At 38.5% G+C, this 12,612-nt stretch overlaps 1 protein-coding gene across 2 annotated transcripts in view; it reads right to left on the bottom strand.

The window, feature by feature from the left end:
- The window catches only part of LOC149086479 (uncharacterized), a 34,027-nt gene extending 21,744 nt beyond the window's left edge, over positions 1-12,283 (bottom strand). Inside the window, exon 1 of one of the 2 annotated variants that reach the window (XM_089255850.1) lies at positions 12,078-12,283. In XM_089255850.1, coding sequence (XP_089111976.1) covers positions 12,078-12,089 — 12 coding nt within the window. In that variant the 5' untranslated portion in view covers positions 12,090-12,283. Of the gene's footprint in view, positions 1-3,631; positions 3,721-12,077 lie in introns of those variants that run through there. The other variant, XM_089255860.1, reaches the window with a different exon arrangement.
- Positions 12,284-12,612: the final 329 nt, after the last annotated feature.

The following is a 12,612-nucleotide window of genomic DNA, read 5'->3' as shown; positions in this document are numbered from 1 at the left end:
ATCTTAAGGCGCGTATACACTACCGCGCAGGGCCGCAACTAGTGGGGAGCAGGCGGATCTCGTGTCCCGGGCGCTGAACCAGAGGGAGCGCAAATTTCATTCTCAAACCTTACCTTCAACATTAAAAGGGGGCACCAGAATGCGCACTTGCCCCGGGTGACCAAGCATCTACTTGCGGCCCTGCTAACGCGCCAATCGTGCAACGCACGACCCCCTGAAGCGATTCTAATGTGCTCGTGGGTACACAAATTTTCTTTGTGTTCGTTGAAAAAACCGATTCCAGGTGGGTCCAGTAAAAATAGCTCAAGAATCCTTCACTACACCGTACAAATTACTGAACAACCAATTGCGAATGCTTTCATTGCATGATCTGTGCGCTAACGTATACGCGCCTTTATGGACATACAGGAGCACCAGGTAATAGTGCGTGTGCGCATCCTTTCATAGCTTTCGGTAGTCTGCCTTTTTTTCTTTCAAACCGAGCACAACTCAGGTCTATCGCCATCTATGCGCAATTTACGACCTATTGAGTTGTGCCGGAAGTGTAAGTGTGTGTACCTAACAGTCTGAGTGAGCATCTAGTGTTGTGTCTGTTTTTCAGTACTGCCATCTATATTTCAGACGTGAAGTGAGTGAAGTGTTATGATTGAATTACATTTGTACCGTTTGTAGGTCTGTCGCTCTTTGTGGCGAGACATTTTAAAGGGAAAATTGGCTCGCATTCGCGCTTCGAAGTTGGGAACCCACAGAAAACTAACTTTAACCGACAACCACTGTGGCGACGGTGGGGGTTCGAAACCGGGACCTCACGACGCGAGTCCGTCACTATGACCCCTCGATCACCACAGCGGCCGGTAATCTGTCTGGTCCATGCTAAGCTAGTCAATTTTATCTTTGTACCATGACGGGTTCACCGACGATAGTAAGCGGTAATACCGTCCATACGGCTTTTGCCACGCTTTCCATCACAATAATAAAATTGAATTGTTATCGAAGTCTACCAGTGCGAGAATCAATTACTTGAGCGATCCGTCAATTCTATTCGACCAGTGCGGCCCCACCGGTTGTCAAAGCAAGAGTAAGGGATAAAAATAATTGCAAAAAAAAGTGGCAAAAATGGTTTGCTCACCAGTAAAATTCAAACTATAAACCATGGATGTAATTATATGGATAAAAGAAACAATAATTCTTGGTGCATTGCATTTATACTAGCTGGCAAGCGGAAAAAAAAAATGGATGCGTATTAGTTTATATGAAGTAGAGCCCACACACAGGGTAAAATTTTAACGACTAAATGGCGCCGTTTATCACCATATTACTCATGACGGACACAAATCTTCGAGTTTTCTGGGTTATTTTACTGGTGTGGCTTATACACCGGAGTGTTGTCCTTGGTGCTGCCCGCGACGTTGCAGCTGACCATTATGTTGGCCCTTGAACGGTGAGAAGTTGGTGGTCTACTTAAATAGATCTTGAAAAAGTACGAAAGTAGTAGCTGCATTGTCTTTTTAAAAAAGTATAACTGTTTTTTTAACAGTATAGTGTACATACGCGAGATTAGCTTTTCCTCCGTGTGAAAAAAAAATGAGCGGCATATATTCAGAAATGGATGGGTGGAGGCGGTGGGGGAAAAAATGTCATCACAGCTTCTAGGGATTTTTATAGTAGAAAAAAGAAAAACCAGGGCCATTAGATTAGTGATTCGCCTTCAGCCTTAAACTTGAGGTTTCCGGGTTGAGTGGCACGCCACAACCATATTGAGGTTAGTTGAGGAAGATCCTGTCCGTAGTGTCAACGTTCGAGGGGTCAGGGTCGAGCGAGTGCAGGTGAGTGGGAGCAACTCAACAAGGTCTGTCTCAACTTTAAACTTTCTATTGAAATTCATTCAAAGTATTTACTTTGAGCTCATAACTACTTATTTCACGTAGAAAACTCGCCCGGCGCACACTGGTCCATATAGCGAACTGAGCAGGAAAAAATATTTTCTCAAAAACTAATGCATATTTTTGAATTTTTTTTTTCATCCACGTCAAAAATGTAGATCCACGCATACTGAGAATTATAAACAAATAATAATAACATTCGGTAATTTTAAAATCATTTTAACACGATTACCACGTTTTTTTTTCTTCTTCTTCTTACAATTCTCTACGTTTTAAAGCCAAAATTACTTTTTCTAATTAATTTTTTCAGCTTCTTTTGATATTTGGTATTTTTTTGATTGGTTGTACTCAAAATAATAATATTGCCCTCATATTCAAAAATACTGAAATAAATAATGATACCAAAGTACTTTCAAGAAAAAATTACCACAATGAAAATATTTCTTTATTAATATAATATATTAAATTAATATAATTTTTAAACTAATTGTTCTGGTGTGATTTCTAAACGCCCAAAACACTGGTCTATCGCAACAAGCAATTTACTACCGTTTTACTTTACTCTGAAAGAAATGAGGTGCATGTGAATATATTTGTTAAAGAAACCTGACAATGTGCGAAAATGTGCATGATAAGTGTCATGTTTTCATCAGTTGGTGTTTCCATCTCCCATCCGAATCGGCAGTGACTAAATGTGTGACAAATTATTACTATTTTCTCCTTTTTGTGAATGTCACTCGCTTTAGTGAAACTTTTTAAAATGGAGGCGGGCTTTCCTTCATTTCCTTCAAGCTGTAAAATCCAGACAACTAGTTTGGCATACGATGCGGAGCTATCATGATACAGCACTACAGCACTTTGGCGGTCTAGACTGCGAACGTGCATGAAACAACGCTAGGGTCATAAAACACGAAGGGCAAGAACTACAATAAAGATATGGGGAATATACAGTCGTAAGTCATTAAATATCTTCATTTGCCTCAAAGCCACGGAAATGTATATTGACCCTTTTTTTAATGTCTGAAGCTTCTTAGTCTCATAAGTGAAATATTACAATGGGAGATATTTCAACTGATTTCTTTTTTCCTTTCAACATTTGAATTCAGTGGTAACTCGATTTACGTTTGCATTGACTTACGTGTAATCGGAATCCAACGTAAAAAATATTCAGTAAAAAAGTTCAAGTATCGAATGAACGTTCGACTTACGAGCATGAAACGCAGGCAATAAAGTCGTCTTTTAATATGCAAAAGCCCAGGCACTTTGAACGGTAGAAGGTAATAAACCACTTAAAAATTCCCACTCTTAATTCCAATTGTGATTGAGAAGAAAAACCGAGAGGATCAATTCGATTAGATGCGATAATTATACTTTTAATTAAATATTTTCTTCAAATGAATGTTTTTTTTATCGCACTTTGAATTAATTTTTAAAAATCTGCTCCGTTCGTTATAAATTTTAACATTTTTCTACATCCAAAAAACGAATGTGTTCCACAAAAATAGAATCGTATTTATAAACATGCCACGAATGAAAGACGTCTAAGAATTTAAATTGAAATACACACGCCGCAAGATTTAGAGACGAAATGTCATTACTCTGCTCATTTTGCTGTTACAATGAATTGCACAACCTTAACATTTCCGACCGGCCAGAAGGAAATCAAAATACAATGCGGGGTTTGTTTTAGTGGATAAAAAAAAAAAAAGAAATCCACCTTTATATGAAATCGTTGCGTTTTGACGTACCTGAACGAAAGTCCGTCACGATGTGCCATCTGCCGTTTGAGAATTCTACTATATTTCCGACGATGTCAGACTTCGGAATTGAAGCCGTTGATGAGCGTGTAACTGCTATATACTTGGAATTCGTGATCCTTCTACACGTCGAGGTCAAACGAACGTGTATAGAATGATTTTACTTTCTCTCTCAAACATCTGCCGCTACTGATCTCGATTTATCCAGTTGTAAGTAACATCACGCCGATGCGCCGAAACTTTCTATTCTAAGATCATCACTTTACTTTTACGTCCTTTTTTTCACTCTTTCCTTTCATTTCTTTTTATATCAGATAAATAAAAAAAAAGATAATAATAACTGTGATGGTTTGATTACACTCGCGTCCAATGACTCTGTTGTTCATCTGCTTATCCGTCCTTCCAAACTTATGGGGAAGAAAAATGATTGTTTTTCTTCTTGATCAGGGTCTTCAACAAACAGCTCTTTGTTTTACTAGAATAAGTTTATAACAAGAAGTTGTGACCGGTGAGTTATAAACGAGCACCTGGATGATAACAAAGCAAAAAAAAGTTCAGCTTTCCTCAACGATTCCTGAAATCTTTCTCATAAAAGAGGTTAGGAAAAATGGTGGTGTCACATAATAACTACAGTGAACTAAGCAACACTGTCCACCAGTGCTCGGACTCACTCAAGTGAAGAAAACAGAAATATTCTCCCTCTTCAATCACTTTTCCTCCCCAATACTGCTGTTGCTGATTTTTCCATTTATAACACTTTTGAAAAATGACTGGGGAGGGGGAGAGGCATTCCAATTGTTTCATTTTTCGAAAATAAATTTTATTCAACTTTATATGTGGCTCTATAATCCGTTTTTCCTTCAATGTGGGGGGGGGGGATTACCCATGGATAATATTATATAATATCATATAATCATGCAAATTGATGGACTCATTACCAAGTAAAGTCATTTATAGACAGTTTGCCATAGAAAACTGCACCAATGATGCTTCCTTTGAACAATTTCTTTTTTCGTTTCGTGAAGACGACATGCCAATCAATTGTAAATATCGGTGATTGATATCAACAGGATCACTAAAAAAAATTTCAGTATACAGTAATACCTCGGTTTTCGTTGACTTTGGTCATCGTCGGTTTCGGTTTTTGTCGATTTTTTCCGCGAACAATTTGTCTCGGTTTTCGTCGGTTGCCTCGGATTCGGTAGATGTGCTCACTTGACCTCGCTGCTAATTTTCGCTCTCCTGCTCAGTGTGGCGTTGTTTCTCGTTGTGTAAGCATCACTTTGCCAGTCTAGCCAAACAATTCCATGAAACCAAAGAAAGTTTCCAGAGCTAGCAGCTCTTCAAAGAAGAAGGCCAAGAACACGATCGAGTTGAAGAAGGAAATCATTGAAAAATACGAGAGTGTTAAGATTGCTGTAATCGGCCGCATGTATGGTATGTTCACGATAAGTTATATTGTGGCGAAAAAGGAAGCAATAAAGAGGGAGAAGGCAATAGCAAAAGGTGTGAATGTGCTAACGAAACAGATCGCAAGCAATTGAAGATGCCGAAAAGTCATTATTAATTTGGATCAATCAAAAACAGATGGCGAGTTTTTCGAAGGCTATAATATATGAAAAGGCCAGACTGTTGAATGCCGATCTCGTTAAGAAGGATGCGTGCTAGTTTTTAAAGCCAGCAGAGCCTGGTTCGAAAAATTCGAAAGGCGCACTGGCATACACAGTGTTACTAGGAACGGCACAGGTGCGAGTTCGGACAAGTCTGGGGCAGAAAAATTTGCGTCCGAATTCAGATTGTGTCCCTCAGGAAGTGACCCTAGACAGTGCCTTGATATCTAAGGTCCTTATGGAGGGGGATATTCTCCCTTCCAAACAATAATATCTGCACCTCTCTCTCCCACTTCTCGCCGTCTTCCATACACCAAGAAGAGTCTTCAAACAAGTATAAAAATGTAACGCCATGTTAAATGCTCACTTATTCTTTACATTAGTCTTTTATATTCATTTTATATTAATTTCTTATCGTTTATAGTATTAAAAACTATATTTATTCTCTATAAAATGTGTTTTGGGTATTATTTTGGGGAGTCTGGAACGAATCAATTAGATTTACATTGATTCATATGGAAATAATTGCCTCGGTTTTCGTCAGTTTCGGATTTTACCGATTGTTTTCGGACGAATTATCAACGAAACGGGGACGTGGGAGGGGGGCATTGCTCTCCCAGCGTCAAAGGTTGAGTCGACTGATCTAATGTATATATGTATACATGAATTGACATCATCATCATCGTGCCCCCCAGCAATAATGACCGTGCCCCCCCCCCAGACTTCCAAGTCTATCGCCGCCTATGACGAAAACCGAGAGAGAGGTATCACACTTTTTATTTTTATTTTTTTACATTTTTGGGAGTGCAATCGGAGAAGGAGAGTTAATGTTGGTTCTGATAGGGGAAGTTATTTCATGGTCTGCATGGTGTGCTGAAAAAAGTTATGTACATATGGTATATATGATATATATAGTCTATACTTTGGACATAATATGAATGACATGAACGTTTTATTTCAATAAGCAATACGTGGTTGCATGTAACATAACGGTGATACCAGGGCCGGACTTAGGTATTTCGCGGCCCGGTGCAAAAAAATTTTTGCGGCCCCTCCAAAAAAAATTTATGCAGTTTGACTAATAAACTTTTCGAGTTACGAACATAATACGAACACACATCCTATAAATCTTGAAGAGGAGAAAAAATCCGTTCAAGAAGAACTCATTTTTTTATTATTTCAGAAACGCATTGATAGTTGGGATCGTAATTAAACAAGCCCGAAAGTTTAGGCAGGCATTAAAAGAGGCATTTATAATTTAAGGGGTGTTAAGGGTCCAAAAACTAGCTGAAAAATTGGTTGCACTTAATCTGTCCACCGTTTTAAATATGGTTTATAATAACTGCATTTTTATCCAGGTTAAATTGATTTCGAATCCAAAATAAAGTATTTGAGGTCCCTCAGATCACTTCCAGTGCCACCATTACCAGACACGGATCCCGAAGAGAAAACGATCTGTAGGGCTCCTTCGAGTTGTGAATAATTCTCTTTTATCTGATGTATTATTTGGAATAATCACTATTGTTTCTATAGTTGAAACATAACTACCTCGTTGTATTATGGTAAAAAAAAACAACTTTTTTTTATATTCCCACATATGCGGGACTCCTCGAAGTGCGGAGTCCTGTGTCACTGCAGTTGTCGCACACCCTAGACGGAAGGGTGACTGGTCAATTTAATGGAATACCAAGAAATATGTATGTAAAATAAATAGCCATGGTTTTTTGCAGTGCATTTGTGGAGTAAAAACAAAATCAAAACAGCATTTGGGTCCACGGAGCTGTCTTCTTCTACTCCGCCTTGGTGGAGTCATGTCGCTAACTATTGACCTCGGTCAACCTCGGGAGTAGTCATCGGTCAGCTATACATATACAATATAGTCCAATGCCTGAGCGAGTCATATGATGTGAAGCATGTAGAGAAGCAAAAAAAATTCAAATTTTCCTCTGCTTTTCCAGCATGGGCTACATCCATCTGAAACATCACGACTAACAGCCACTGACCCCACACGGGTGGGGCTGACAGGACTCCAGCCGGGGGGACCCGATAACTATTTTTTTTCTTCTTTGGGGCCCGTAAAACATGTGACAAGGAGGCCTGCCAAAGATCCCAGCCTGGGGGCCCAGACCATTTGTTTGAGCATGCGTATACTTCAGAGGAATTTGTTGTATCCTTGGCTTCCATAAATACTTGTGCAAAAAATAATAATAATAATTACGGATTATTTGTCTCAAAAATGTTAATTAAGTAAAACTTATGCAAAAAACTTCAATGCTTAATTGATTTGAGTTGCTTTGTATTATTTTTAAAATTAAACTTCATTCTTTTTATTATCTAGAACGTAAATAAGTATTTTTTTCCCTAGACTCAAATTCTGCTACAACGATTTTTTTTTTTGTGCATGTTAAAAATTGGAAATTCCTTTATAACGAAATTTCGTTATAACGAAGTGATTTCTTTGGTTTCCTGGAGTTCGATATAACGTCATTCGACTGTATAATCATGGGCGGAGATACGGGGGGAGGCATGCCCCCCCCCCCAGCATCAAAGGTGGAGTCGACCGATCTAATTCATATATGTATATACGAACTGACATCATCATCATCGTGCCCCCCCCCCCCAGACTTCCAAGTCAATCTCCGCCTATGTGTATAACTTATTTAATAGTAGGCAAACACATTGTCTTATCAGAGAATGAACTATCGGAGCTGCAGGAAGAAGGAAATATATCAGGGATCCCCGCTGCAAGCAACGTAGCCTACATCCTAAATTTTCTGACCTTTGTGCTCTTTTGTTTCTATGCATGAACTCGCTATTCATGAAACAAAATATCTCTTAAGTTATTACTGTACTAGGTAATAATCAAATTGAGAAAAAAATCAGAGAGAGAGAGAAACGTCTTATATAAATATATACCTTTTTTTCGGAAGTACAGTAGTAAAAATTGTCAAAATTTATAATTTACACATTATATATCCGTCTTCCGGAATATATGAGAGAATGATTCAGATGGTAGTGTTTATGACTGAAACTAAGAAGTTCTCAAGCCTCCCCAGAGAAACATCATGGCACTTCAGAGGTTCCCAGGAAAGCATGCAATTAACACTCTGGAGGATAGTCGAAGTTGCCTCGCTCCGGGGCAGTCATCATCTATTCTAGAGATGTCCATGCTACAGACCAGATGGTAACTCTAACGAGAGTGGAGGTTTTGAAGGAGAAAAAGTTACTAGATTTCTTTTGTGGTGCTCCTTTTCGCTTGCTGCCCTAAGCATTTTTTTTTTTCTTGGTTAATTCTGTTATTCTTTAATGGCAGAAAGAAAGGCCAGACTTTTTTTCAGGGGTGAAGAATGCGACCACCTGCATGCACTCTTTTCCTCTTTGAAATAAGCTAAATAATAAGCCATGCCTGATAACACTAAAAATGATGTTACTGTATAGGCACGGGGCTTTAAACTGAAAGCCTCCTTTCACACAATCAATAATAGTTTAATGGAAAAAAAATTAAATTTTAATCAAAAATTTCCAAAACATCTGCTGAAAAAGGAAAAGGTTTTGTTTGGAAAAATTGCGGCCCGGTGCGACCGCACCTTTCGCACCCTCCTAAGTCCGGCCCTGGGTGATACGTTAATATAGAGGTATCCGAACTGTCCGGCTTAATGTGGCAGAAGAGCGGGCCGGGAATAGGATGGAGTTATATTATAAATGCTCGCTTCTCCTACTCCCACCATACCATCAAAAACATCATTTTAAAACTGAAAACCACTCCTATCCATATTTTATGACCTCTTGGTACCGCTCAGTACTTTATGCATAAATGTATATATATGATATAAATGTTTGTTATGCACTGTACTGTACATTTTAAAAATTTATTACAGAGAAAGGAAGTCCAAGAATATAAATATTGTTACGAAAATTTCAACGCTTGGAGTGAATCATTATTTTTATTCTGGAATAAAACATGATGACAAACTCAGCATAAGATGTAATTACAGCAACTTCCACATTTTGAGCAAAGGAAAAAGACGCGATACTACAAAAAAAAAAAGCAATGACACAAACTATTAATAAAAAGTTGGGACCCGATGACCCTCGCAGCACTCAAGTATTAATTTGTATCGAGTGTTAATCTATTCTATATGTTTTTAATGGGAATTGGGGCATCGAATTTTTCAGCAATATTGAGTTCATGTGTAACACAAATATAGTCGTCTCCAAAAAAAAAAAAAAAAAAATTCGATGTATCAAGGGGCTATACTGCATTTTTAATGTCTAGTCCATACACGCTGGTTGATCAAATAAGGAGGAATCTTTCCTTTAACTTTCAGCCAAGAGAAATTGCAATCAGTAGCCTCGATAAACTGAAGCAAACTGCAATCAAAGACATTTTATCCTTTCGTCGCGTCACGGCTAAACACACCGGTGACCTGCAGTTTGTTGCCGATTCCAATTTTCCAAATGGCAGCATTCTACAATTTTTTTTTGCCCTTTCATGTCTCTCGCTGAGAGGTTGGTGCAATATGGGCTTGATAGGGTGATTTTCTGCGCTAGCAAGGTGTGGTTTACAACAGTCCATTGTGTCGGCGTTTCCTGATGAATTACTCGATGTTTAGATGAAATGCATCGAATCGAGCGTCACGGCATTCGATTTTGAAATCGGTCTGCCCTGGAGCCGAAAGAGAATAGCAGCTATTTTAAAACATTGAAATATACGCATTTAGTCGTTTATTTATTAACATTTAAATATGTACCGTATATACTTGTGTATAAGCAGAGTTTTTTGTTGAAAAATTTGTTCTTTTATTTTTTTTTTTGGGGGGGGGGGAGGGAGGTGGCGACTTATGCCCTTGTCAGTTTTTGAAGAAAAAATATAGACCCCCCCCCCCCCCAACTCTTTATCAAATCATATAATTGCATGGCTTCCACACGGCTAGCTTGAAGATCCACGACGTCATTGGACTACTTCAGATGACATCACTAATCGGTAAAGTGATTTTCGTTGCTACAGCTAACGTTACTGACCAGTAGAGTGATCTTTGTAGCTATAGATGGCGTTTCTAATCAATAGAGTGATCTTTGTAGCTATAAATGGCGTTTCTAATCAATAGAGTAATTTTTGTAGCTATAGACAGAGCCACAACTAATTGCTTGGTCAGCCGGGGCAAGCACGCATTTCGGCGTCCCCTTATAATGTTGAAAGAGAGCTTAAAGGGTGAAATTTATACTCCTTCTGGTCCGACGACCGGGGCACCAGACTCAAGTATGGTTGCGGCCCTTGCAGTAGATGGCGTTGGTTTCACCTGAAACCCAAGTGGTCATTTTTCCCCGAGTCGGTAAAAGTCGTGATTACCCAAGCGGTAGCCATTGATCCATTCAAAACATTGCCCTCTTATGACGTTTCTGCCGGTAAAAATAGAAAGAGGGAAAATATTTGCATATAATACTTCTTGCAAATTAATAGAAAGTTTGAGCATTTTTCATTGTAACTTTAATTGCATGAAATGCAGTCGGACCCGCTGACAACGAAGTCGAAAAATACAGCGAATTTGTTCGTTATATCCGTTCCGGCCTGGAAAATGATGCGTTTAAGCAAAAGATTACATAATTTACAAGAACATATGCATTTTTCAGTAATACAGTATAAGCATTTTAAAAATAAATATATTATCATATTAAATTAGTACTGTTATTTAAAAAAAACTTGAAAATTTGATTGAAATGTGAAACAATTGCATACGTGCACGAAAACTGCTACTTTTTTTTCCTATATGATGACAGTGGACGTTGAACGCTTAGTGTTAAAATCATTTGTGCTTAATAAACATGCTATATATGGAATCTTTTCTTTTAGCAAGGTTCCGGTCAGTGAGAATCATACATATTTTCCATCACAACAGTTTAAAAAGAGCTGCCTCCGTTCCTTTTCTGAATCTCTTCTTTTAGTTAACAGACGAACAGATCACCATAGGATTCTTGTTTTCTCTCTCAATTGGAATATTCCTTCGATTCCCCTTTGCTCCTCAAAATCGTGAATAAGGAACTTCGAGTAATTCCAAACTTCTTTGATATCTCACTTTTCAATCGATTTTGGCTTTGTACCCACTGTTTGAAATAAAATGAAGACACTTTGCGCTAGGACATTCCCGAATTTACTCGCACGTGAGAGCACCACCACTACCAACGTCAGAATCTAGCTGAAGAAGAGATGGGAAATGTAGCCAAAGGTGTTATGGAGGTTAAAGTCCTTGAAATAAATAACCTTTCGTTTCTTTCTAATAAGATTTTCTTCAAGTGAAATAGGATTCAATGGAAATGAGTAAAAAATCATAAAAATGACCTAATAGAATGTCGTCTATGAAAAACAAAGAAGGGCATTATCAGCTGTAACTAAGCATTGTAGGCGTACTTTGCTGCGGCAGTACGAACTCACAGGACATGGAAAAACTTTGTTATATATGAAAATTCGTAATATCAGTGTTCGTTATAAGCGGGTTCAACTGTATACGAATTTTCCCCCTCTAAAATGCGCTGATTTTTGGGGGTCGGCTTATACATGAGTATATACGGTATTTCTATTAGTGCTTGCTATAATAATATCATGCGATGTTAATTATGGGGAACAAAAATGAGAGTACAGGAAGAAAAAAGTGAGTAGTGACCGGTTAATGAGCTACCAATCTTCCCTTTATGTAATCTTTCTTTTGTCTCGAAATGCATAAGATACAGGTTGATATGTGCGACCGTATACCGACATCATAGCGCAGTTTCATCGGGCGATACTTTGTAGAGGCGATTTGAAAGAAAATTGAAGGAAAATCAAGTATTACCTGAGTTTGCATCACTCCGTCGCTGTGTGAAGGCCAGAGGGGGAAAGGAATAATATTAGTTGAATATTCTTGGTGCAATGCTTGCTGTCCTATGGCAGCAACCTGTTGACCCACAGCACGAGAAGTGTTTTTCCTTTGGATGCATCTTCTGAGTGAGCGTCGGGTGCACCGCGTTTAGCGTGTGTGTGTGTAGCGGCATCACTCGTAGTAACCCCATTTTTCCTCTTCTCGAAACCAGCTTCCGTCCAGTAACATCTTCTGTAATTAGGTGCCCACTTCTACTAAAAAAAATTACGTTACGGGGAAATGAAATGGAAAGTGCTCAAATAGTGCTATGAACTTTTTTCGAACGAGAAAAAAAAATCAACAGGAAAGAAGCGGTAAGAAAACGCTTCTCTCTTCCACTCCCTCCTTGACTAAACGAGAAGGCAATTATTGTAAAATTTGCTGCTACCGATGAACCGACAATATCTATTTGATTCAATGGGGCAGCGATTGATGTTTTCGCTTTCGAGTTATTTATTAAGTGAGGAAA

Source organism: Pholcus phalangioides, unplaced genomic scaffold (genome assembly GCF_987345545.1).
Source record: "Pholcus phalangioides strain wild (caught in Gottingen) unplaced genomic scaffold, Ppha-v1.0 ptg000004l_1, whole genome shotgun sequence".
NCBI lineage: Eukaryota > Metazoa > Arthropoda > Arachnida > Araneae > Pholcidae > Pholcus > Pholcus phalangioides.
The sequence above is the reverse complement of the archived record's forward strand: the minus strand, read 5'-3'. Positions and strand labels throughout refer to the sequence as shown.